Source organism: Mauremys reevesii, linkage group 2 (genome assembly GCF_016161935.1).
Source record: "Mauremys reevesii isolate NIE-2019 linkage group 2, ASM1616193v1, whole genome shotgun sequence".
Classification (NCBI taxonomy): domain Eukaryota; kingdom Metazoa; phylum Chordata; order Testudines; family Geoemydidae; genus Mauremys; species Mauremys reevesii.
This window is the reverse complement of record NC_052624.1, coordinates 16543287-16569363: the sequence shown is the minus strand read 5'-3', so window position 1 is coordinate 16569363 and position 26077 is coordinate 16543287. Positions and strand designations below refer to the sequence as shown.

Below are 26077 nucleotides of genomic sequence, written 5' to 3'. Positions count from 1 at the left end.
ATCCAGCTGTTAGTCTGCCAGGCTGGGGAGGGACGGCACTTCTCCTGCCTGGCTGCTCTTGTGGGGAGATCAGACTGAAGGCAGCAGCCACAGAGCTTCCTGCAGTTTGAGGAGATTCCCAGAGGTGGAGTTGGGTCTGATCTCCCTCATGCTGCTGGGAGCACCCCAGCTGGGGGCTGCTAGTCCCCTCGGGGCTGAAGTGGGACAGGACTTCCTCTTCTCTTGCATGGCCACTCTCTGGGGAGATCAGACCCACCTACTTCAGGGAACCTCCTGCAGCTGCAGGAAGCTCTGTGTGTGTGCTGACAGCTCTGAAGGTTCCCAGCAATACCGGTGAGGTCAGAGCCACCTCTGGGAATCTCCCTCAGCTGCAGAAAGCTCCACAGTGCAGAAGTGAGGGTGGAAATCCTGCAACCCCCCATACATCAGCTTTGTGACTCTCCACAACCCACTTTTGGGTAGGACCCCCCCCCCCCACAGTTACAACACCATGGAATTTCAAATGTAAATGTCTGAAAATGTGAAATTGACCAGTTTAAAAACCCGCTGGCTGTGAAATTGATCAAAATGGACTGGGAATTTGGTAGGGCCCTAATGAAGAAGGAACCAATAAAAGATTGAGACGACCCAAATTTCACTATGGTAGCTGAGGGGACTAGACCTCTCAGTAAGGCTTAGTGCAGTGCTTTAGAAATCCAAGGCAGAAACTTTTTTTTAAGTGGGGTTGCGGGAGTCAGGTTTCTTTGGTTAATGGGTTAGTGAGTCTGATGTTCAGTGGATAATTTTTTGGTAGGTTGGGTTAAAAAGCCAGAAAGGAGAATACTCTGTGCTCAGATAGTATACTGTGGTGTTTGTGGGTTTTTTTTAATAGGTTTGATAGATTCTTCCATTTCATCATCATCTAGTGCTTTTTGTATCATTAAATTCTCCTTTTCTACCCTCTTTCTCTTACACTTGGCTATTTTGTGAATTTTGGTTGTGTGGGACAAAGACATCTGCTGCCATCTAACCTTCTCCTTTCTTGGTCTTTTTCACCCTTCCCCCATACACACTAGCTGTCTGCTATCCTAGCAGCTTACCTCTGTCTGGTAGGGCAGAGTCTCCTTTGAGAATATTGTCAATGCTATACCACAGACCAGCTGTCGAGGTTGCAGAGAGGAAACCATAAGAAAGCTGCAGCTGACACCCTCTGTTTACACCACCTCCCTCTCTTTGTTCCAGGTTTTCCCATTTCCCCAGAGAAATATCCCTTCTTTGCCTGGATCTATATCTGCCTGTACTTACCTAACAATCCTCTTCTGGAGATGAAGCAAGTCAAACAAAAAATGCAGTTTGAAAAATTTTAGGATGTATATCCTGAACAATGAGACGGTCAGACTGGACAAAGGGCCATTTAACACAGTCATTTTTTCTGGTGCATATGACTTTTAACTGAAAGCATTGTTCTTCGTTTTCTCCTACTGATATAAATACTGTGTCAAAATTCAAGAAACTGGGCTAGCCCCCCCCCTTCTTTGATGTATGTTTTATCACACTTAGGGAAAACTCATTTGAGGCATTCTGGTTTTTTTAGATCATTTAAAAACCACATAGCTAATTGAGTTATAAACTTAGACTGTTTTAATTGCAGAGTTACCTACTCACATTTTTTCTCTCCTTCTCTACAGAGAGAGACCTCGACAGAGTATAGCGTCATGTACAAGTGTAAGCACTCAAACTGCTTCTGATGATCAGGTTGTCAAATTCTGGGATGAACTCAGTTTAGTTGGCTTACCAGATGACATTGATGTCCAAGCCTTATTTGAGCCAACAGGTAGGTATACGTTCAGCTATTAATAGTATGTGGTATGTATTTGTAATGGTTTAACTGGAATTCAAACTAAACTTTTGTTTAAATAATTCTTTAGTTTGGTATAGTAATTGCCTCTTTTGGGGAAGTGAGGAGCAAAGGAGAAAGAAACAGAGATAATACATCATTGTTTAAACTGTCATTTTATATAACTCCTAAAGGCACAGTCCTACAAAGCCTCCTTCTCATGTGGCTTCACTGGGGCTACCTGAACAAATAACAATTAGTCATGAGAGGAAGGGTTTTCAGGATCAGGTCCTAAGATTGTAATATACATTTTTAACTTTGTTTTATTTAGGTATGTCAGAAAAATCAAGAAGCTTTGGGCTATTTTCTTAGAGCATTTTGGTTCAAATGTTGCCCTACCAGCAATCTATACCATATGCTTATGTATAGGGCCCTACCAAATTCACGGCCATGGAAAATGAGTCACGGACAGTGAAATCTGGTCTCCTCCTGTGAAATCTGGTCTTTTGTGTGCTTTTACTCTATACTCTACAGATTTCATGGGAGGAGGCCACTGTTTCTCAAATTGGGGGTCTTGACCCAAAAGGGAGGATTGCAGGGGGGTCGCAAGATTATTTTAAGTGGGGGTCACAGTATTGCCACCCTTACTTTTGCACTGCCTTCAGAGCTGGGTATCTAGAGAGTGGCGGTTGCTGAATGAAGAACCAGCTCTGCAAGCAGCAGCGCAGAAGTAAGGGTGGCAATACTATACCACTATACCTTACTTCTGCGCTGCTGCTGGTGGCAGCACTGCCTTCAGAGCTGGATGCCCAACCAGCAGCCACTGGTCTCCAGCTGCCAAGCTCTGAAGGCGACACTGCCACCAGCAGCCGCACAGAAGTAAGGATTGCGGTACCACAACCCACCCTACAATAACCTTGTAACCCTCCATCCCCAAGTCCTTTTTTGGGTCAGGATCCCTACAGTTACACCACCATGAAATTTCAGATTTAAATAGCTGAAATCATGAAATTTTCAATTTTTAAAATCCTATGACTGTGAAATTGACCAAAATGGACTATGAATTTCGTTGGCCTTACTTATGTCTCACAAAAGAAGAAACTGTAAGAACTCAGAAGTTGTTCTATAAATATTATCTCTGTGCTGAGCTTAGTAGTAGTGTCACTTTTTTTCAAAATTCTCTGAAAATTGGTTTCAAAATTTGATTGCAAAGAAACCTTCTAAATGAATTTAAAAAAAAAATTAGTATGGAGTCTGGTCACCTAATGTTGGATAAACTTGAATTCTTCCAAGTCATCGCTATTGGAAAATGCTTACAATTATTTCTTTCTATTTACTTTCCGTCCCTTTTTTGTGTTACTAAATGCAGAGTTGCAATATACAATTTATATGCTTAATAGTAAATTTCAAGAGGTACATACCATGAGTCTTATATGGTATGTCAGCATAGAATACCTTCAGGTGAGGCGAGAAATATTAGCAGTTTGTCATTATACCATATCCTATGGCTTTCATTCTTTTGCCAGCAGCTGAACTGAAAGCCATTTTAACAGGTACTTTGAGTCCTAGATGCTCTATTTTTGTAGTCTAAGTTTCCCAATATGAGTACAGCAGGTTCTTATTTGTGAGTGTCTCCGAATAACAACAGCTCACTATTGTAATCACAGCGTCTTACAAAACAATTTATGTACCAGCCCTGTGCATGGCATCTTGTGATCTTTTAAAAAATTATTATTTGTTTATGGTAGCACTCACAATATGCTTGGTGCTTTCCCAGCAGACAAAAGGAATTGATCCCTGTCCCAAGGAGTTCACAAGCTAAGGATAAATATACAGACAAACAGTAAAATAAGTGAGGGGCAAACTGAAGTTAACTTTGAGCGTATAAGTACACACAGACATGTCACAGGTGTATTTGTATATTTTGGGGTACAAAAACTAGAAGCTGAAAGGTATATAAATATGTTTGAAAACATCTGGATTTTTTTGTATATAATAAAAACTGCAGTATGTAGAGAAATTGTTGATTCCTTCCTCCTCCTCCTCCTCTTCCTGTTTCAGTAAAAGACTATTGTCCTAACTCTGCAAGCACTTACCACTAAAATTAAGCTCTGTATTCTCTAGTAATGGTTGTAAGATCAGGTCTGGGGGTTTTTTGTTTTTTTTTAAAGGTCTTTCCTTTTAATGCTTATTTTGAAACTCAACTGCTGCTTGGCAAAGTTGTAAAATTGTGCAATTCTTTCTCAATGATAATGCATTAGGTCACTGCTGGGCTCATCACCGCTGTGCAGAGTGGTCATTGGGAGTATGCCAGACTGAAGAGCAGCTATCGGTGAACGTGGACAAAGCTGTTGTCTCAGGGAGCACAGAAGTGAGTAGAAAAAAGAGAACATTTTCCCCCAGGACTGTAAAATAAAAAAAAAAAAATTCAAATAAGAGTACAAAATGTCACTCACTGAAAATATCAACTCCTAGAGCTTTGTTCTGCCTCCTACAGTCACAGTAATGCTTTACTGTACAAGTAATCAGATTGTAATCTACAGTTGATTTCAGTGGGAAAACTTGTGGAGTATCAAGTACTACTCAGCTTGAGTTTGCGTGGCAGAATCAGTTCCGTGATTATTAGAAGCTGGCAAGGGGTTCACAGGGAAAAAAAAAATAGATGTGTTCAAATTAGCAAATGCCTTTTTCATCAACACTAATATTCATCCTATCCTTACAAGTTTATATAATCAGAGTGCAGTTAATATGGTGTCAATATACCCAAATACTCTTTAAAAAATTGCAATGTAGGTGTCCATGCTCTAGGATCCTGCAAGGTGGGAGGGTCCCAGAACTCAGGCTGCAGCCCAGCCCTGAACATCTATACCACAATAAAACAGCCCTGCAGCCCGAGCCCAAGTCAGCTGGCATGGGCCAGCCACGGGTGTCCAATTGCAGTGTAGACATACCCTGAGGCAATCTAGCTGTAGGGGGGAACAGGTGCAGAAATGTCTCCCAAGTGCTTGCAAGTTGCTTAGCAATTAGAGTGTGTTGTGTGACTATGATATCCACATGATAAATTGCATTTATCATGCACCTTTTAGGAAGTCAGCTGCATTCTGTCCACCAGGTCATCTGCACTAGGGCTATTTCTAACACTCAACTCCTGAACAGCATTCAGACAACTACCATTAGGGACAAATAAATAAATAAACCAAAACTAAACTCAGCCATAAAAATGTTTCATCCAACAAATATAAAAATTCCACCACAAAATTAAAATGGTGAAAGGGCAAGGATCGGGAAATATTCAACTTTAGACCCATGATTGGTTTAAATAGTTTTTTTTGATGAACTATTCGGGCTACATCTTAGTGCATTATACCACCTAAAAACCAGGAATCACTTCTGTATCAGCTGACCCAGATCCAGCTCTAGTAGAATGCAATATATTAGACCTTTAATTTGTGAGACTTCATGTGTAGAAAAACTTATTTTAGAAGTTTTTGACCTATTCATAATAACTTTTTTCCTCCTTCAGAGGCCCGTACTGTTGCAGTCAGGGTACTTAGGCAGCTTGCCTTCCAAGAGGAAAGGATAGGTAAAACAGTCCCAATAAATACAGTGGCCCAGGGCTTCTTGAGGCTCTAAACTGAGGCCCTGCGTTAAGATTAGTATTTGGTTAAGAACTGAAAATGTTTCCCTGAACTGTGTGCTGTGGTTTTTAACCTGAAACATTTGGTTTACACCTGCCACTGTGGTGGGTGGAAGTAGGGAGCACTACTTCCCATGCATCTGTAGAAGCAGCTCTGCTACAAGTACTGAGCAGCTCCCTCATGGCTGCCTGCTGCTGTGCAGGAGGGAGAGGAGATAGTAGTTCTGGCTGCTCCATTGCCTGCTTTCCTGCCAGGTTGTGAGATTCTTGGAGAAAGCAGGATGAGAGCTCAACTGGCTCTGCCTGAGTCTAGGAGACTGTCTAGCAAAGATGGGTCCCCGCCCTCACCTGGCCACTCAACTTAGCCTGGGAGAAGTGGGGAAAAAAGGAGAAGCAGACAGAACAACCAGTTAGTTATTGTTCCCAGATTCTTTGCACCAGCCATAGGTTAGAGTAGCTTGGAGGCTGCTCTAAGTTGTACTAACTGTTTATGATTGACAGGATGTCATAGGTCAACTGGTTATAGCTGGAGTACAGTGTGTTAAAGCCACTTCCTCTGCCCACCCTCAGCACATCCCTCTGCACCAGTGACTGCAGCAAGGGAAACGTAGGAGCTGGTTATGCCAGCGCTGTACCCACGCTAGGGAATTCAGCAGGGGACCTGTGGGTGATTTCCACTGTCTTTGTGCACCACCTGAGCAATGTAAAGAGAAGAACAAGGCAGAGACTCTGTCCTGGAGTATTGACAGTAATGTTTGGCTCTCAAACTGAAAAGGTTTACATTACCTGCAAAAATATATTATTATATAACAATAGACAATATAATAATCCTCCAAAATACTTCTATATAAATGCATAGTATTACGTAATATATTTTGGCAACTGTTCATTTGATATATTTTTGTATTTATAGCTGTTGCATTGTGCGTTCTTCAAATTTTGCTTTTCTGGTGTTATTCTCCTTTTAGTTTTTTGTGTTCTAATGCTGTAATGTTCTGGATGCTGCTGGCAATACAGGTGTGAATCTGTGGTTAGGTTTATTTAGATGATTTTCCATAAAACAATTTGTAGGTTGTTTCTTTAACGGGCCATCAAACTTGCTCTTATTTTTTCCCTGGCAGTCCCCCTGGCATTACATGAGTTTATGATGTGGTCTACTGCAGTAATGTCTTTGCCCAACTGGGAAGGTGTTTTCTCCATTCCTTATGTTACTTGTGCAGATTAGTTCTGACATGCAAAGAATGTTTTTTGTTAGCAAGATTGTTTGGTGTTTTTTGGTTTGTTTGTTTTTATTCTCTATTTTGCTGGGAACATCTTGTAGGTTTTCTTACCTTGAGGGTCTTTTTAATTTGGAATTTGAATTATTGTTTCTCAGTACTTGGGATATCTGTTTCTGATTGTCTTTTAACTGGATTTGACAGTGTTTCTTATTACTCTGTTTATCAGTTGAGATGTCCATTTGGCTTCATTGAACTTGTGATTGCATTAATAAAGCTTGTGTAAGCATATTTTCACTGACCTGTTCCAAAATGTGTGTGTAAATCATTTTCTGTTTCTACTTGGCTCTTACTTTCTGCTGGGTTAAAAATTTTAAGTGTAGTCCACACCTGTATGTTTCACAAAATGTTCTGCTTAGATTTTATCTTCTGTGATCCACCCCTTTGATTCACTGGTTTTGAAGGCATTAGAATTTATTTGTTCAGACGTATGACAAATTCATTTTTTGTATTTTCTTTTTTGCCTAGTTCTATGTTAGTTGCTTTGATTTTGTTACCCAGTCTCCATTCCGTCTCTGATTATTGTTGATATATCCATGATGTCTTGTTTTTTCATGGTTTAAGGGACTTAATGGATCAGGTTATTTTATTTCATAGCTGACAAGTAAATGACCAAATAGACCATTATATGTGTGGTAATGTATGTGGATGTGCTATTTCTGGACTTTAGCAAAGCTTTTGATACAGTCTCCCACAGTATTCTTGCCAGCAAGTTAAAGAAGTATGGGCTGGATGAATGGATGGTAAGGTGGATAGAAAACTGGCTAGATGGTCGGGCTCAACGGGTAGTGATCAATGGTTCCATGTCTAGTTGGCAGCCGGTATCAAGTGGAGTGCCCCAAGGGTCGGTGCTGGGGCCGGTTTTGTTCAATATTTTCATTAACGATGTGGAGGATGGTGTGGACTGCACCCTTAGCAAGTTTGCAGATGACACTAAACTGGGAGGAGTGGTTGATACGCTGGAGGGTAGGGATAGGATACAGAGGGACCTAGACAAATTAGAGGATTGGGCCAAAAGAAATATGATGAGGTTCAACAAGGACAAGTGCAGAGTCCTGCATTTAGGACGGAAGAATCCCATGCACTGCTACAGACTAGGGACTGAATGGCTGGGCAGCAGTTCTGCAGAAAAGGACCTAGGGGTTACGGTGGACGAAAAGCTGAATATGAGTCAACAGTGTGCCCTTGTTGCCAAGAAGGCTAATGGCATTTTGGGTTGTATAAGTAGGGGCATTTCCAGCAGATCGAGGGATGTGATCATTCCCCTCTATTCAGCACTGGTGAGGCCTCATTTGGAGTACTGTGTCCAGTTTTGGGCCCCACACTACAAGAAGGATGTGGATAAATTGGAGAAAGTCCAGCGGAGGGCAACAAAAATGATTAGGGGGCTGGAGCACATGACTTATGAGGAGAGGCTGAGGGAACTGGGATTGTTTAGCCTGCAGAAGAGAAGAATGAGGGGGGATTTGATAGCTGCTTTGAACTTCCTGAAAGGGGGTTCCAAAGAGGATGGATCTAGACTGTTCTCAGTGGTACCCGATGACAGAACAAGGAGTAATGGTCTCAAGTTGCAGAGGGGGAGGTTTAGGTTGGACATTAGGAAAAACTTTTTCACTAGTAGGGTGGTGAAGAACTGGAATGGGTTACCTAGGGAGGTGGTGGAATCTCCTTCCTTAGAGGTTTTTAAGGTCAGGCTTGACAAAGCCCTGGCTGGGATGATTTAGTTGGGTTTGGTCCTGCTTTGAGCAGTGGGTTGGACTAGATGACCTCCTGAGGTCCCTTCCAACCCTGAGATTCTATGATTCTATGTGCCTTGTTAATGTGTAGTCTATCTGAGTCCTTTTACCCCTTTGTTCATCTTATCCACCTGAGCCAAAGAAAGAGTTTCTCAAGACCACTCTTAAGGTTAAAAAGTTACATGTCCATGGGGCTCCAAGATCATTCTTTCAAGTTCAATATGGTGTAAACTCCAGAGAGATACATTCCAGCTCTTACATTTCAGATGTCTTTTGAAAAGGCTTTTGGCATAAAATCCAATTTTGCTTGTATTTTTGGATCACCATATTTTTCTTAAAACTTTTTATATATAGTTTCCAGTTATTTGATTGAATGCAAAATATAACTAAGTCACTGATATTGGTTCCTTAAAATACTCTATACGGTATGTGAAAATAAGTCTGAAATAATGAAGCAAAGAAGTAGCCACATTGTTAATTTGATACAAGACCGGAAGATCACACTTTAGCCAGAGACACAGGGTAGAGCAAGAGATTTTCACAAGTCTTTCTAGGTGAGAAATGAAAGTACAGTATTACATGGCTGTACCTACTAAACAAAACCAAACCAAACTATTAAAAAAGATACAGAGTTTTAAAAGACGAGAAAGAGAAGTATCCTGCTTTTGTCTGTACCTCCGGGTCCAGTCTTTTGCATCTCTAACTGCATCCTTGATCATGCTGTCTTGATACTTGGTACCTTTGATACAGGGTGCACTTCCTATTTTAATTCTAATTAAATTGGAGGCCTCCAGGGATTACAGCTGTTGAGTTTTTAACAAAGATTATTTTGAAACATTTTCAGGTATTTTAAACACTGCTTTGTAATTTCCATGTTTAATTTACATATTTTGATGAGGTGAGTGTTTTCCTGTGTTCTGCTAAGGCAGTGTAAAAATTGCTGCTTGTCTGCATTAAATGGCTCAATTCAGGACATGTTACCAGTGTAGAAGGATATGGGCTAATGTCACCACAGTCAGGAGCTGCTGTCAAATAGTTCCATTAAAAATGGCCAGTTCTCCTTCTTTGCTCCCTTCTGGAAAAGGGAAAGACTTCACTCCTGAGGATGGCACTCCCCCCTCTTCTTGTTCTTCTTATTTAATACTGTACTTGTGTATGGAATTTCATAGGTAAATAAAAGGACACAGTCCATATCCCAGAGGAGCTTGCATTCTAGATTAAAGCAATATACGTCAAAAAGTATAATGGGAAATGTCTAGGGAAGGACTGGGTGGACGCACTGTTAATGAGACACACAGTTTGCCCAAAAAGGACAAATAGCGCTTGGTGGCGGTTTAGCGAGTTGTATGTTAGTTATCTTGAAATAAGGGTGTCTATTTTTTAACATCACTTATTTTGTTCTTGTTGATCTTAGAAGGACTAATGGCATTTGAATTGCTGCCTTTATATACACCACACAATAAAGAAGTTGCTGTAGCAGTAACTTTCCCAACCACTCTTCTCTTCTAATAGCACTTAGACAGCAGCCTACAAAGCTAGGCGAGCTCACTCATCTGGAGCACAGAGGCTGAAGAAAAGTGGTACTGAAGGAAATCAAGAGGGCATGTGTTTGTATCGCCTGAAATGCGAGTAGGTAGGAAGCCATTTAAATGGGGTGCGTGAAACAGTCCTCCCAATCTATTGTCTCACCTTTTCCACTGTCTCCAATTCAAATTCGCTGTATCTCATTGGTCACAGAGGACATGTACAGCTCTGCCACTCCCTGTTATCCAGTTTTGTCTTTTACTGTGTTATCCTTTATCCCTCCATTCCACCAGTGATGACAGCCTTGTCTGCCCACTTGTGTATTACTCTCACAATTGTCTTCAAACCGTCTTCCATGCTCCCACTGTGCATGAAATGCCCAACCTGAACTGATCCGTAAAGCCACTACCTTTTCCTCCTTCATATCCATGCTCAGGGCTTACTACTTCTGTGATTCTTACCAGAAGGGGCAGGCTATGGGGAACTTTGGCATAGCTCAAATATTTGTAATAATTTTTTTTAACAATAGTATATAAATGTCAATATTTGAATGTATCTTTCTCACCCTTTATATGTTTCTTGTCTTCTAGAGATTTGTCTACAGTTGTTGTGGTGAGGGTTTTTTTTTTTTTTGTGTGTGTGCTGATTTAACTAAATCAGTAGAAATATGGTTTAGTTAAATTGGTGCAACCCTCTAGTGTGGACACTTATACTGGTATAAAGGTGTTTATGCTGCTGCTTATTATACTTATGTAGCTGTGTCCATACTAGAGAGATGCACCAAGTTAGGTAAATCATTTTTTCTACTGATTTTAGTTAAATCAGTCCAAAAAACTGTATGTAGACAAGGCCGTAGATACCTATGTATCTATCTGCGTCTATCTATATATCTCTACCTATCACAGGAGGACCATGACCCTCATTGTGACTTCTGGGAGCTATCATAATACCAACAACATATAACAACCAGGTCATCTAATTGCATAGTGCTTGTTTGCAGTGCATCAGATGAGATGACCGAACTCACAGTTTCTCAGTGCTCTGAGTCCATGTTCTTCCTGTCTCATAACTGGAAGGACTTTTGATTTTTTTATTTTTAAAAAAGGACACGTCAGAAGTTCCACCTACTCTAACTTACACCTTTTCCCAAGCAGGATCATCATTACTCATCAGTGTTCAGAGCGACTTAGTTTATGGCCTACCATCAGAAAATGCATTGAGCTGGGACTCAGGAACTCCTAGTTCTTCTTTGAGTAGTGTCCCTGTCAGTGCTCCCCTTCAGGATGTGGGTGCTCTGTTTCAGGTGCACATGCACCCCTGGGCCTTTGATCAGAAATTTTGGTAGAGATACCTGTTTGGGCTGTGCATGTGCTCTCGTGCCCCACTCGGAGGATATATAGGGCTGGGCGGGTGAACTGTTCTCAGTTCCTCCTCAACCGCCTTCGGCCTAGAAGTCATCTCGGGAATCATCTCTTCCTTCGGGGGATACTGCTCAGGAGTCGCCTGTCCCCATAGGGACACTAATCAAAGAAAAAGTTACTCACTTTGTGCAGTAATTAGAGTTCTTTGAAATGTGTTCCCCTGTGAGTGCCCTCCTTCCCCTCTGCTTTGGAGTTTCCTTGTGGAACTTCATAGTAGAGAAGGAAGTGAGAGTGGTTCACTCACACAGGCCTATGTTTCCTTGGAGCAGAGCATGAGGTTGTATGGGGCGCATGCGTGGGCTGAACATGCACTGCTACCAAAAATGTCTGATCAAAGCCAGAGGGGTTTATGCTCACCTGAAGTGGTGCACCCATATGAGTCACATGTCAAGGAACTCCGGTTATTGCACAAGGTGAGTAACCTCTCCTTGTCCCAGCTCTCACATGTACTTCCTCCAGGGCCATGAGCAAGTCACTTAACCTTTTTTGATACTGTTTTCTGATTTGCAGAATGGGGATAATACCTACCTCACTGGTCGGATGAGGGTTGTTTAGGTCCTGTTTATAAAGTGCTTTGAATGTGGAAAATGTGGTGTAATTGCTAAGTATTCTTAGTAGTAGTGGTAGTAGATTGATTTACATAGTGACTCATCTTTTCAAATGAATTGCAGAGCTCTCAGAAATTACTTTGTCTTTAGTGTCCTCTAAATGTTTCTGTGTGACCTAAGCAACTATTTAAGGCATACAATATGTATTCAGTGATGTTTCTCGTCCTGATTTCTCTTCTGATGTGATTGTTGAGTGTGTTATCCTCTTTTACACCATTATCCCATTGCACCACCGAGCTGCCGTATGGTACTTTTCTTATATAATTGATTCCCCCAAACATCGCATTTACAGACTAGAAACTGCTTGTACTTCTGTCTTACTAGGCATTTCTCTATAGTTGTATTTGTCTTTTATTTTTGGTCCAGATGTGAAGCATTCTGGCAAAGTAGCCTCCTTTGCTTATACACTCTATTGTCATAATTGTAACTCTTCATTTGACATGATGGAGCAGGATGAGTGAAATATAGGCAATATACATGCTTCTTCATGAGACATACGCTGTTAGCCAGTTTATCAGGCAGCAGTATTCAAATACTAGGGGTATGTCTACACTACAAGAGTAGTTCAATTCAACTTAATTCGAATTTGTGGAATCGACCTTACAAAGTCGAATTTGTGTATCCACACTAAGGACACTAATTCGACTTTGTGAGTCCACACTAACGGGGCCATCGTCGACTTTGGAAGCGGTGCACTGTGGGAAGCTATCCCACAGTTCCCGCAGTCCCCGCTGCCCATTGGAATGCTGGGTAGAGCCCCCAATGCCTGCTGGGGGAAAAAATGTGTCGAGGGTGGTTTTGGGTAACTGTCATCATTGAACCGTCAATCACGCCCTCCCTCCCCGAAAGCGCCTGTGGGCAATCTGTTCGTGCACTTTTCTGGTCAGTGACAGCGCGGACGCCACAGCACTGTGAGCATGGAGCCCGCTGCAGTTATGGCCGTTTTCACCTCCTCGCACCTTATCGTCCACCTCTTCCACAGTCAGCTGCTGAGAAATCGGGCTACTTTTCAATGGTGCTGCAAGCACTGGTGGACCATAGGGGACGTTTTACCAACATCAACGTCAGGTGGCCAGGCAAGATTCATGACGTGCGTGTTTTCAGGAACTGTGGTCTGTTTAGACACCTGCAGGAAGGTAGTTTCTTCCCGGACCACAAAATAACTGTTGGGGATGTGCAGATGCCTATAGTGATCCTCGGGGACCCAGCCTACCTGCTAATGCCCTGGCTCATGAAGCCCTATACAGGCGCCTTGGACAGCGACAAGGAACTCTTCAAGTACCAGCGAGCAGCGTGACCTGTGACTGTTCAGTTTCTTTACAGAGAAGCTGAACCTGCCCCTGTTTCTTTACCCAGTTACTGTTGACTATCCTCTGCAGTTACATACCCCGTTCACCCCGTTTCCCCCACTTCCAACACACGTGTAAAAATAAAATACATGTTCCATTGTTACTTAACAAACGTTTCTTTATTAATGACTTTGCGTTAAAGGGTTGAAACTGGGACGCAGACTGTGCTGCGTAGAGTGTGCAGTGATGTAAAGACCGCCTCTAAACTCGAGGAATGACAGGCTCCTGCTCCTAGAGCGGTCCGCAGTGCCAGACTGGTTGTTTCAACGGAGCCTGCCATCCCTCCTTTTTGGGATTCTGTGTGCGGGGGCTATGTGACCTTGTGGCGGAGGAGGACGGATACAGATTCCTCTGCTGCGTGACTCTGCGGTCCAGGACAAGGACCGCTGCATAAGATCTGTAACCGCCCTCCCCCGCTACAAAGTCACGTCCCCCCCCACCCACACAGAACCTGGAAACCACCTCCCATACTGACCAGGGTGCCTACTGACTGCACTGTGTGTGTGACCTGCTGCTGATCCTGCCCCCGTGTCTATACCCTGGTAAAGGTGACCATCCTATGCAATTACCAACCCCCTTTCCCCCCCCTTCAAAAACAGTCTTCTGTAAAAAAACATGACGGAAACAGTAATTAACAGCAAAGTATTTTTAATAAATAACTAGACAGTTAGGGGATGAAACTGGGATTTGGGCTTGGGTGAGTCAGGAAGGGAAGGACTTCTCAAAATTTAGGGTATGAGAGCTTTTGGGTACTTGAGCACTCTGCTGGGGTGCAGTGACAGTTTTCACGGCCCCTGGCGCCCCTCCTTCTGGTTATTTTGGGTGAGGGGGGTATGGGACTTTGTGGCAGGGGAGGGTGGTTGCAGATACACTGAAGGGGGGCTCTGTCCTCCTGCCTGCGGTCCTGCAGAACATCCACAAGGCGCCGGAGCATGTCCGTTTGCTCCCTCATTAGTCCAAGCAGCGTTTGAGTCGCCTGCTGGTCCTCTTGACGCCACCTCTCCTCCCGTTCGCTGTGTGAGCGCTGGTACTGAGAGAGCTTCTCCCTCCTGGGGCATTTCCTGTGTGGCTGGTCAGAGCATCCAAGCTCAGACTGCTGTCCAGAGCGTCAACAGAGTGGTGCACTGTGGGATAGCTCCCGGAGCTACTAAGGTCGATTTCCGTCCACACCTAGCCTAATTCGACATGGCCATGTCGAATTTAGCGCTACTCCCCTCGTCGGGGAGGAGTACAGAAGTCGAACTAAAGAGCCCTCTGTGTCGAATTAAATAGCTTCGTGGTGTGGATGGGTGCACAGTTAATTCGAATTAACGCTGCTAAATTCGAATTAAAGTCCTAGTGTGGACCAGGCCTAGCATACAGTAGAAATTTTTACCCAGGTCAACAGCCTGATGTATTAGATAGTTCAGTTTTCCATGGATTCCCTGTATATTATTTTCTAGCTTCTCCGAAGGATGGACACACACACACACACACACACACACACACAGAGGACTGGGTTAATCAGCACTCCCAACCTGACCCCTTATATGCCCTTGGACTCAGCAGGCTGGGTTGAACAGCACTTCCACGCAAATGAGGCTAGGGGAGTTTCCTTAATTCCTTTATGCCAAGGGTTTAGGTGTGTCTTCCACTGCCTTTTCATTGCTTTTTGTAAGTCTTTCTTCTGATGCAAATTTGGCTCAAGCTGAGGCTGAGGAAGGGGGGTCAGACAGGCTGGGTACTGTGCCCTGGTTCCCCAAGAACACAGAGCTGCTAGATAACAGGAGAGAGCTCTCCAGTTGGCATAATTACTCCACCTCCACGAGGGCTGTAGCTGTGTTTGTAGGAGAACTGTCCACACTGGCACTTAGGTGGGTGTAACTTGCGTCGCTCGGGGGGGGGGTCTTTTCACCCCCCCCCGAGTGATGTAAATTATATCAACAAAAAGTGGTAGTGTAGATCTGCTGTGAGTATTGGGCTTAAAGAGACACCCCCATTCTAGTCCTCAGTGCCCCCAAATACATACCGGCTCCAGGGGCAATAGCAACAAAGTATGAGAAAACTGGATCCTTCAGTGTGTTGTGATTTCCCCCCCATACCACCCAAGACGCTATTTTTTTGTACTCTTGACAATTCCCCAACTCAATATTTGTTTTTTAACATCATTTCTCAGTAATGAAGCAATGGATTTCAAACAAATAAAGGCTCCAAAGCTATTTAGAAGCATGAAGTTTTTTTCCCATTAGGATCTAACTTCCTTAAAATGTCAGATTTTTGGGCTTAATTACTTGAAACCAATTTTCAGCTGTCCATGATTACCTTATAATTCAGAGATTTTCAAGTACAGTGGAATATTTTCACATTTGTCTTTATACCCAAAGACAGTATTCAAATGTAAATATCTATGAAAATCCACTAATATTAAAATGAAACCAAGCAAGTCACCTATCCTAAGCAAGATTTTGAGCTTCCATATATTCCTGTTGTTATTCTTGGATATATTCTATGGGTATTATAGGACTTACATAGATTCCACCCTGGGACTTGCACCTTCGCTGTGTAAGAAAAGTAAGGGTCTGAATTGAAATCTGCCTTCAAACGCAGAAGACAAATAAAAATTTTTTGGAGGAGAGAGGCAGAAAGGGGCTGTCTGGTTAGCAAAAAAACAAATTAGATCTTGTACAATTAATGAGACGGGGTCTGAAATGGATTTTTTTTTTTTTTTTTTGTTTAAAAAGACAACATAATTTAACTTAGTTTTGAGTTTATTGATTTAATTGCTGCTCACTTCGAAATGTTTGGATGATAAAGTACCCTATAAACTATATATTATTGCAAGAAATAGCAAGGTGATGAAGGTGATATCGCAGGAATGCAGTGAGATGATATAATTGAATTGGGTTGAGTGATGATTATTTTCTTTGATTATCATGATTGATTCTTCTTTGATTCCTGTCAGCAGCAACAATGGGGCTGAATGAAGTTTTTCCACCACTTCCTGTTTTGTACCAACTTCATGGCTTCATTCATCTTTAAAGCTTTTTGTTATATTATGTCATTCTCCATTGTGTCTATCCAACACATCCTCAGTCTTCCTCTGTTTCTAGTTCCTTGCACTTTGGTATGTATCATCATATATGGTATCCTTTCTAGGTTCATTCTTGACGTGTGTCCAAGCCATCACAATTGTCTTTCTTAAATCTTATATAAACAGTCCAGTTTTGTATAATTTAATTTTTATTGTCTGAAATACTGACATTCTTTGAATTCCTCTCAGCCAGTTCATTTCTTCAGTCAATATCTCTCTTTTGTCGACTTTCCTCAGACTGCAAAGTTCAGACCTATTCAGCATCCTTGGCCTGACAATGCTCTCATATATGCTGATTTTCATTTTCATCTAAATGTCTTTCCAGATCTTGCAGAGTTTTTCAAATGCAGTAGTGGCTAGTCTGATTCTTCTTTGTACAGGGAATCTTCACAAACCACATTCTTCAATCTTAATCCTCCAAAACTCAGATTTTTTTCACTTGTTCTAGTTCTGTGTCACCGATTTTCATCTTTACTTCTTTTTTTGTCTTTCCCATACTGATCTTCAGTCTGAATTTTTGCTTTCACCATGAACCTTGTTAGTTATTCTCAAGTCTTCCTTGCTCAGTGCTGTGAGGTCAACGACATCTGTCAATCTAAGGTTATTCATTGGCCTCCCACATAACTTGACTCCTCTCGTTTCACCTCTCCATGCTACAGCCATTACTGTTTCCTGTACCAAGTTGAACAAATCCAGCGATAGGTGCATCTTTGACTCGCTTTTAAACGATTGTCCCGAACAATTCTGTCAGCTTTTTGTCTACTCTCACTGCACTCATTGACTTGCTGTAGATGTTTTCTATCAGCTTGATCAGTTTCTTAGGGATGCATACATTCTCAAGACTTGCCATAGCCCTTTCTGCCAAATGCTATCAAAAGCCTCTTTGACGTCTCTAAAGTTGTTGTAACAGTTTTATTGTGTTCTGTATGCTTCTCCAATTTCTGTCATATCACAAATAGCTGATCTGTCGTACTTCATCCTGGTCTAAATCCTGCCTGTTACTCTGCAAGTGCCACTTTCATGTACATCTTCTTTCTCCTCTCCAACCTCTTAGTGAATGCTTTTCCTGGAACACTCAATCAGCTGATCCTTCTGTAGTTCATGCACTCTCATCTCCTTTTTTATAGATTAGTACCGGTATCGCTTTCCATCACTTTCACAGTTGATTAAATGGATTAATTTTTGCTCACTGGCAAGGAATTTTGCCTATTTCACTTCATAACATGAAATTAGAAATAACTTGCTAACTCTTCCTTTTATAAATTATCAAATTTCAGTCAGTGAGAAAAATTTAAAAGAAAGACAAGCCAAGAAGCAGAAATTATTAAATGAAAAGCCTGCTTCCAGGATGAAGGAGTAATTACCTTCTGCCTGCCTAAATTTTTCACTATTTCAGCAAGATACGTTGTTCTTCACTTGCGCTCCTCCAGTCTGTTGTGAAGTGTTACTGACTTATTGGGTATGTCTGCACTGTGACATAAGCCTGTGCTTTGCCCGGGCTCAAGCCTAACCCCCTTGTATTTACACTGCAGTCGTGCTAACCCAAGGCTTGGACCCAGGGTCGCAGGGCCTTGCAGGGCTGGAGGGTCTGATCTTGAATAAAGCTGGGTCCCTGGGTCTTGGCCCTATTGCTTTGCAGTGTAGACGCAGCACCACTTGACTCAAATCCCAGGGGTCGGCCAGAAGTATCCCACAATTCCATGGGACCACTTCCTTAGTCCTCTCTGTTCCAACAATCTGCAATCCACTGTATTGTAAACAGAAGCCACCCCTCACCCCCCTTTGTGAATGGCAGCAGTTCAGGTCAGCATTAACCCATTTTCTTATGATCACTAATCTGCAAGCACACTATCAGGGAGCCTCCTGGGTTTGCAATGGAGAGCAAACCAATCAAGGCTTTTGCAAAGCGAGCTGCTTCCTGGTAACATGCAGGGCAGGCAGTAAAGTTTTCTCTCACTGGACCACAGTCCTAGGTCTAGAGCAGCCACATTTTGGGGTGGGGGAGTGAAAGGGATTCTGGGATATGGTTACTTTGACTCGGGTGTGCGCACTGCAGTGTGGATGCTAGATCCCTAGGTTTGAGTACGGTTTAGAACCCTGAAGTCCAGGGTTCCTTAACATGGGTCAGCTGACTCGAATCCTACTAACCCTGGACTTACATTGCAGTGTAGACATACACACGGTGGCAGCCATGTTTCAATGCAGAGATGCCTTCATTCCATTTGTAGAGTGCTTTGGGATGTTCCTGGGTGGAAAGTGCTATGCAATGTGAGTTATGCCAGCCTTTTTCATTTTCATTTCAGTGCCTTCCCTGTCTGATCAGTGTCTTGAGAATCATAAAATGCTGTTACAAGAGAAGTTACAAAGAAATTTGTCATGATTAGGTGCAAAAATGTAATAGAGTAACATTATATCATGAGGTGTCAGAACAGAGAACCAAATGATGGTGGAGTGGATGAATTATAGAGGATTTTTATTGTTGTGTTTACCTATAGAAGCTTTATTCAGTCAGTGGCATCCATAAATATTCAGACTGATTTTTCAGTCCTTCACCATAATATGCTTGCTCCATAATAATTGTCTCAATAGTTCTGCTCTTTTGGGTGGGAGACAGGGTATATTTTAATGAGGTGAATTTAGCAAGAAGTAATCAATAATATTTATAATCCAGTATGTTTTTGTTGCATGGAAAGGGCAGTGATGTATTAGCCTATAGTATTTAGCTGCTGAGAAGTGGAGGAGGAAAAGGGTATGCAGATTTTTTCCCTTTAATTTTTCCATTTTTAAAATTAATTGACTCTGCCACACGTTGTCTATGGAACAGTGGAGCTCTTTGATCAATTAAATGATGCGTCCACGCACATACGAGAATTTATTGAAGGTTTTGCCTGTATGCCAAGAAGATCATCAGTAGCCTGATAAGCTACAAGTGATGGCAGAGGCCAGTTTTACTACTACTTCCTGCCCATAGAGTGTGTGAACTGAGTTGTGACACTTTTAAGCATCTGTCCATAGCTGAAAAGGCTATAGGTTAGCTAATCTAGTGTAATATTTGTATTTTCACTTTGTATAAGCAATCTTCTCTATTTATGATGATAACATTAGGGTTCTTTCAAAAGTAGAAAAACTTTCTTTCAATGCATATTAATGTGATTTCTGTGACTTTAATGCTTACTGTCCTACTGACTTTACCTGAACTCAGGTATTGCAGATATGGAGAAAAACATAACCTTTTATCTTCCCGTTTGAGGGATAGGAGAAAACCTATTGAATTACATCACAGACACTTATTCATTATTATTATTATTTATTTGTAGAAAGTAGTAACGAGGTCAGGGGGCTAAAGTATGGACATGCTAGTGCAGTGTAGACCTCCCACTCTTAAAAAAGTATTTGAGGCTTCCCTTTAAAGGGAAACATTTTGTTTTTCAGTCTCACCTACTTCTCCTACCGAAGTGTTGCTCCTGGTTTCCTGCTACAGTGCCAAGAGAATGTTCTGTGGGAAGTAGATTGTGTGAGTGTACTCTTGGCATTGAAGCAGGAAAGCAGAGGCAGCCCTAGAAGTGTTCCCTTATTTTCTTCAATCAGAGTGCTTTGAAAAATGTTCACTTCTTGAGCTCTAGATTTTGAATATCGGGGGACTAGAATGAGGGAGGAGAGGTTATTGCTACAAAGAAATTTCAAAAAGGATTTGATGATGAATAGACTGGAGGTAAAGAATAGATGCTAGGGAAAAGCATTGGAAGCAGACAGAATAGACAAGAGCCACCGAGAGAGAAGCAGCAACAGCACAAAACTAAAAGCTGAAAGGCCTATCAGAGAAACATCCTGAGCAAGGGCCTGTGTTTGTGAAGGAATTTCCAGTGCAGGTTTCCTTTATCCCGTAACACTCCCTGAAATGATTTACTGAAAGCTCTGAAGTAACAGTTAGTATGTGTTCTGAACCAGTAAATGTATTTAGCAATGAGCATTTCATTCTTCTGCATTGATTGAGTAGGAAACGTTTTTTCATAACGTGCTCAGCTAAAACCTTCTACACTTGGTTTTTCCTTGGAGTCTTTCTGTAAAGCTCTTACAGCAATGAGGCAGTGACATTATAGTTAAAGATGAGGTTGCACTTTCATACTAGGCACCTGATCTCAAGGGCTTATAACTTTCCTACCTCAAATTGTCTTTCGGGGCCTAAAATATCTCATGTCTGGCCTCAGACTAAAGGTCATCCGTTTTAAAAACAAACAAACAACCATTTAAAGGAAAATTGCAGTAGTCTTTAGTGGTCGTCTTGGTCAGGATTCTGCTCTGGGCTCTCACAAGTGTGCTTTAAAGAGAGGAGGAATTCTGGATGATTCAAACAAATCCTCCTGATGGGTCCCATGGAACACACCCTCCTAGCCAGGAGCCAGGGTCTACCCTGGTGTGATTCTGCTTAGCACAACATAGGAAGGCAGATTCTTTCACTTTTCTCCCATCCTTGTGTTTCTCCTAGGGATGGCTCGACAGCACTTGGATGGCTACAGGGAAAAAAAGCCACTTAGAATGTATAAGTTAAACAAGGAAATGTCAAAGTACTAATTTAAAAAATACTTCAAACATTTCAAAATATCCACTGAATCAAGTGAAGCTGTGGTATAATCTCTGGGGATGCCATTTTACTAATTCTAGCAGTACAGGATGAGCAGAGATCTGTCAAGAGACACAGGAAATAGTGGGAAATTTTTATACCTTTTAGATAAATTCTGTATTTTTTTTTCTAGGATTGTTTTGTGTTGCTGTTTGGATACTTGTAAAACTTAAGAAATCACCACTAAAAACATGGCTTTAAAAGGAAAATATGGAAAGCTCCTGTGTATCTAATGTAACCCTCATCTTCCTTTCCTAATACACACCACTAAGCTGATAGCATGGCAGCTTCCTGTTTAATTAGTTTATATTCAACTCTTTCCATAGATAAAGTTGCTGGGTAATTTTTAGTATTAGTGGTTTAGGTCCTGTTTTTGTAAACACTTCTGTGATGGGTGCTGATACAAGAACCTAGATAAATTATTGTATATTATACTTAGTTCCCAGAAGTCCTAATCCGGAATTGGGGTCCCATTGTACTAGGTGCTGTGTAAGAACGTTAAAGACCTGTTTCCTGCTTTGAAGAGCTTACAATATAATAAACAGACACACATGAGTAAATGGGACTACTCACATGAGAAAAATTACTTAGGTGTATGTTGGCAGAACTGTGTCATAAGTCATGTAGTATTCTTAGATTAACTGACTACAGACTCTGTTTTATTGGAGTTTTTCTTTTTAAGTTGTTTTTATCTGATCATGAAAAATGTTTTTTCACATTTTAAGGATGTAATTCACATGCTTTCTTAGACTGCGAAATCAAAAAATGTTTAGATTTTTATATAAAAATAATTTCTGCAAATCCTGTAGTCCTTACTCAATCAAAACTCCCAGGGGAGTTTAGCCTCAGTACAGAGTATAGGATTATTTGTCTCAGTAATTATTTTTCCTGATAAGATTATGGGTTTTGTTAAATTGCATTAAGGGTGTGCATCCATTACATGATCTTGCAAGGTGCTGAACTCTCTGGCACTGTACCAGGAAAGCACATAAGAACGTGTTTAATATTAAGCTTATGAATTGTCCAATTGAAGTCAATTGACTTCAGTTTGCGTTTAAGCACATACTTAAATGTTTTGTGGGATTGGGGCCAGCGTGTTCAGCATCTTGCAGGATTAAGCCCTTAAAGAAAAAAATATGCATATATACACATAAAGGCCCTGATCTTCCTTCCATTGAAGCCAGTGGGAAGATTCCCTTTGACTTCTTTGGTGCAGCATCAGGCCCAAAATTGTAGGTTGAGAATTAAGGCTTTGTGCACCAGTATGAAGTAATACTGTTAATCCAGGAAATCTCAGATGTGGACTACATCATACTAGAGATGTGTCATGGACCACCACCTTCCTGTTTTCTGTCACGTAGACCAGCTTGCCTCTCATTCACAACAGCATAATATTTCTGTGGCAACTACAGCAATCACATTAAAATACTTTTCCAAGTATCAACTGTTTTAGTATTTGATCCTTTTATGAATAAGTTATTACTACCTACATCATTTCATGTCACCTTTCCATCCGTTTTGTGAATCTAAGCTGGAAACAAGAAGCAGAGCCAGCACCATGTGACAGGTCAGCTCTTGGCAGTCAACATCTAAGTGGTCTGTGGAACACCATAAAAAACTGATGAGGTGACATGTTTCTTAAGTTAGCACCTTCCATCATATTGTAGAGCAGCTTTTCTGCCAACACATTTTTGCAGGCTGTTGCGTGTTGCATTTAAATATGGCAACGTTTTGCTCAAGACTTCAGTGAAAAATTTGCACATGAAATAGGTAACGTAAAAACATACCATTGAAATTGTTTGTTTTGGCATTATTGAGATTAAAGGGACATTATCAACTTGAAATCCAGCTAGTTTTTAAAAATATGTTAAAAGTATTTTCAGGTGTTACACATGCCCGATGAGTCTCCCCAGCCAATTTTTATGGTTTTACAAACACATTTTCCTATTATTTTAAAAATGTTTTCCTTGCCTCTGTTGTATGAAAGACTTACACAAAAAACTGTGGAAACTGACTGACTATGCAGAGTAAACAGTGAAACTGACTATAGACAAAGGGCTGTCAAATATACAAGCAACCACTAAAAAAAAGTTTGTTCTCTAATTTCTTTCAGTTACAGCGATGTTAGGTGTCACTTGTAACAAAAACAGGTAAAATATTTCCAGGGAGATATGACTTTTACGTTGATGATAACCCTCCACTTACCTTTAAAGGTTTTCATGGTGTGGAACTTTGTGGGAAACAAAGGCTTGCATTTTGGATAAATCAACTTTAGTGTACTCTCTGTGGTAACAGAATTTGTTAAGATCTTCCAAATGTTAAATAGGTAATTTTGTTTTAAAAGGCTCTGACTTGAAGTAGATGGTGAGTTATTGGGCAGACAGTTACAGTTTGTTCATTCATTACATCAGATTGTGCCTTGAGCACCTTGATTATGTTTGTGCTTTGTCAGACCTAGAATACTGTGATGGATACGTCCCCTAGTAAAGGCTGGACCTGGCAGCAGTGCTCACTCATCTGAGAAAGAAAAAGGTCAAAGTACTCACCAGGCAGGTAGAACTTGAAGCTAGGAACCACAAAACATTTATGTGCAGTAATGTTGGCAGGTCATTTATTTAGTCTGTTGCACAAATATCAACCTTATTAAAACAACGTGCAGTAATTTTGTTTTCTATCCAGTTGATTTAACTTCTTTAATTGGAATAAATCCAGTTATACCACTTATTGCTTTGTGGGTTCTTTTATTAATAAATTATTGACCACTGCTGAAATGTTAGGGTGCTAATTTGGCATTAAGATGTCCATGCTGTAAAGTGATAGCATAGTTTTTAGAAAATAGTGGTAACTAATGTGAGTAGTCTCCTTGAAATCACTAGGACTACTTGCCTGAGTAAGGTAAGCAGGATTTGGCTCTTGGTTCTTTAAGAGGTTATTAGTGGTAAGTAGTGTTTATTTTTACTATATTTTACTACCGGCTTCGGTACCCAATGACTGGAAGTTAGCTAATGTAACGCCAATATTTAAAAAGGGCTCTAGGGGTGATCCCGGCAATTACAGACCGATAAGTCTAACGTCGGTACCGGGCAAATTAGTTGAAACAATAGTAAAGAATAAAATTGTCAGACACATAGAAAAACATAAACTCTTGAGCAATAGTCAATATGGTTTCTGTAAAGGGAAATCTTGTCTTACTAATCTATTAGAGTTCTTTGAAGGGGTCAACAAACATGTGGACAAGGGGGATCCGGTGGACGTAGTGTACTTAGATTTCCAGAAAGCCTTTGACAAGGTCCCTCACCAAAGGCTCTTAAGTAAATTAAGCTGTCATGGGATAAAATGGAAGGTCTTTTCATGGATTGAGAACTGGTTAAAGGACAGGGAACAAAGGGTAGGAATTAATGGTAAATTCTCAGAATGGAGAGGGGTAACTAGTGGTGTTCCCCAAGGGTCAGTCCTCGGACCAATCCTATTCAATTTATTCATAAATGATCTGGAGAAAGGGGTAAACAGTGAGGTGGCAAAGTTTGCAGATGATACTAAACTGCTCAAGATAGTTAAGACCAAAGCAGATTGTGACGAACTTCAAAAAGATCTCACAAAACTAAGTGATTGGGCAACAAAATGGCAAATGAAATTTAATGTGGATAAATGTAAAGTAATGCACATTGGAAAAAATATCCCCAACTATACATACAACATGATGGGGGCTAATTTAGCTACAACGAGTCAGGAAAAAGATCTTGGCGTCATCGTGGATAGTTCTCTGAAGATGTCCATGCAGTGTGCAGAGGCGGTCAAAAAAGCAAACAGGATGTTAGGAATCATTAAAAAGGGGATAGAGAATAAGTCTGAGAATATATTATTGCCCTTATATAAATCCATGGTACGCCCACATCTCAAATACTGTGTACAGATGTGGTCTCCTCACCTCAAAAAAGATATTCTAGCACTAGAAAAGGTTCAGAAAAGGGCAACTAAAATGATTAGGGGTTTAGAGAGGGTCCCATACGAGGAAAGATTAAAGAGGCTAGGACTCTTCAGCTTGGAAAAGAGAAGACTAAGGCGGGACATGATAGAGGTATATAAAATCATGAGTGATGTTGAGAAAGTGGATAAGGAAAAGTTATTTACTTATTCCCATAATACAAGAACTAGGGGTCACCAAATGAAATTAATAGGCAGCAGGTTTAAAACAAATAAAAGGAAGTTCTTCTTCACGCAGCGCACAGTCAACTTGTGGAACTCCTTACCTGAGGAGGTTGTGAAGGCTAGGACTATAACAATGTTTAAAAGGGGACTGGATAAATTCATGGTGGCTAAGTCCATAAATGGCTATTAGCCAGGATGGGTAAGAATGGTGTCCCTAGCCTCTGTTCGTCAGAGGATGGAGATGGATGTCAGGAGAGAGATCACTTGATCATTGCCTGTTATGTTCACTCCCTCTGGGGCACCTGGCATTGGCCACTGTCAGTAGACAGATACTGGGCTAGATGGACCTTTGGTCTGACCCGGTACGGCCTTTCTTATGTTCTTACTATCATTTGTATTATGGGAAGGCCTAGGGACACCAGTGAAGGAACAGGACTCCATTGAGAGAGCCCCTGTACAGACAAGTAACAAAGAAAACTATCTCTGCCCCAATGACTTCACATTCTAGGGGGTGGATTGTAACCCTATAGTCGAGTTATGATCCATCGTGGGTAAGGGGCAGCGTCTAGATTCACTGCCCCAGGAGTAGGGCAGGACGTAGAGTATGACACTGAAGGTCTCAGACTGGTTCCTGATTCCTCTTTGCTCCAGTCTTTTTGTTGGCACGGATTAGTTCCCCCTCTTTGCTGGCTCCTGTGTGAGACCCGGTGCAATTGAAAGGGGGCAGATCAAAGGGACTAACTCAGTCCCTGCCCCTGCCAACCTATTCCCACTCCCTACCAGCCCATTTGGGAGAGGAAGTAGCTGCCTGCTGGTAGCTGCTCTCTCCCCCCACCCCCCCGCTCAGGCTCCAGCAATTGAGTTTTAGT

The 26077-nt window shown here is 41.4% G+C and overlaps 1 protein-coding gene across 14 annotated transcripts in view; it reads left to right on the top strand.

The window, feature by feature from the left end:
* The window catches only part of KMT2C (lysine methyltransferase 2C), a 346573-nt gene that overhangs the window by 140485 nt on the left and 180011 nt on the right, over positions 1–26077 (top strand). For all 14 annotated transcript variants that reach the window (XM_039527507.1, XM_039527506.1, XM_039527503.1 and 11 more), the window contains 2 exons: positions 1668–1813; positions 4078–4187. In XM_039527507.1, coding sequence (XP_039383441.1) covers positions 1668–1813; positions 4078–4187 — 256 coding nt within the window. The remainder of the gene's footprint in view (positions 1–1667; positions 1814–4077; positions 4188–26077) is intronic.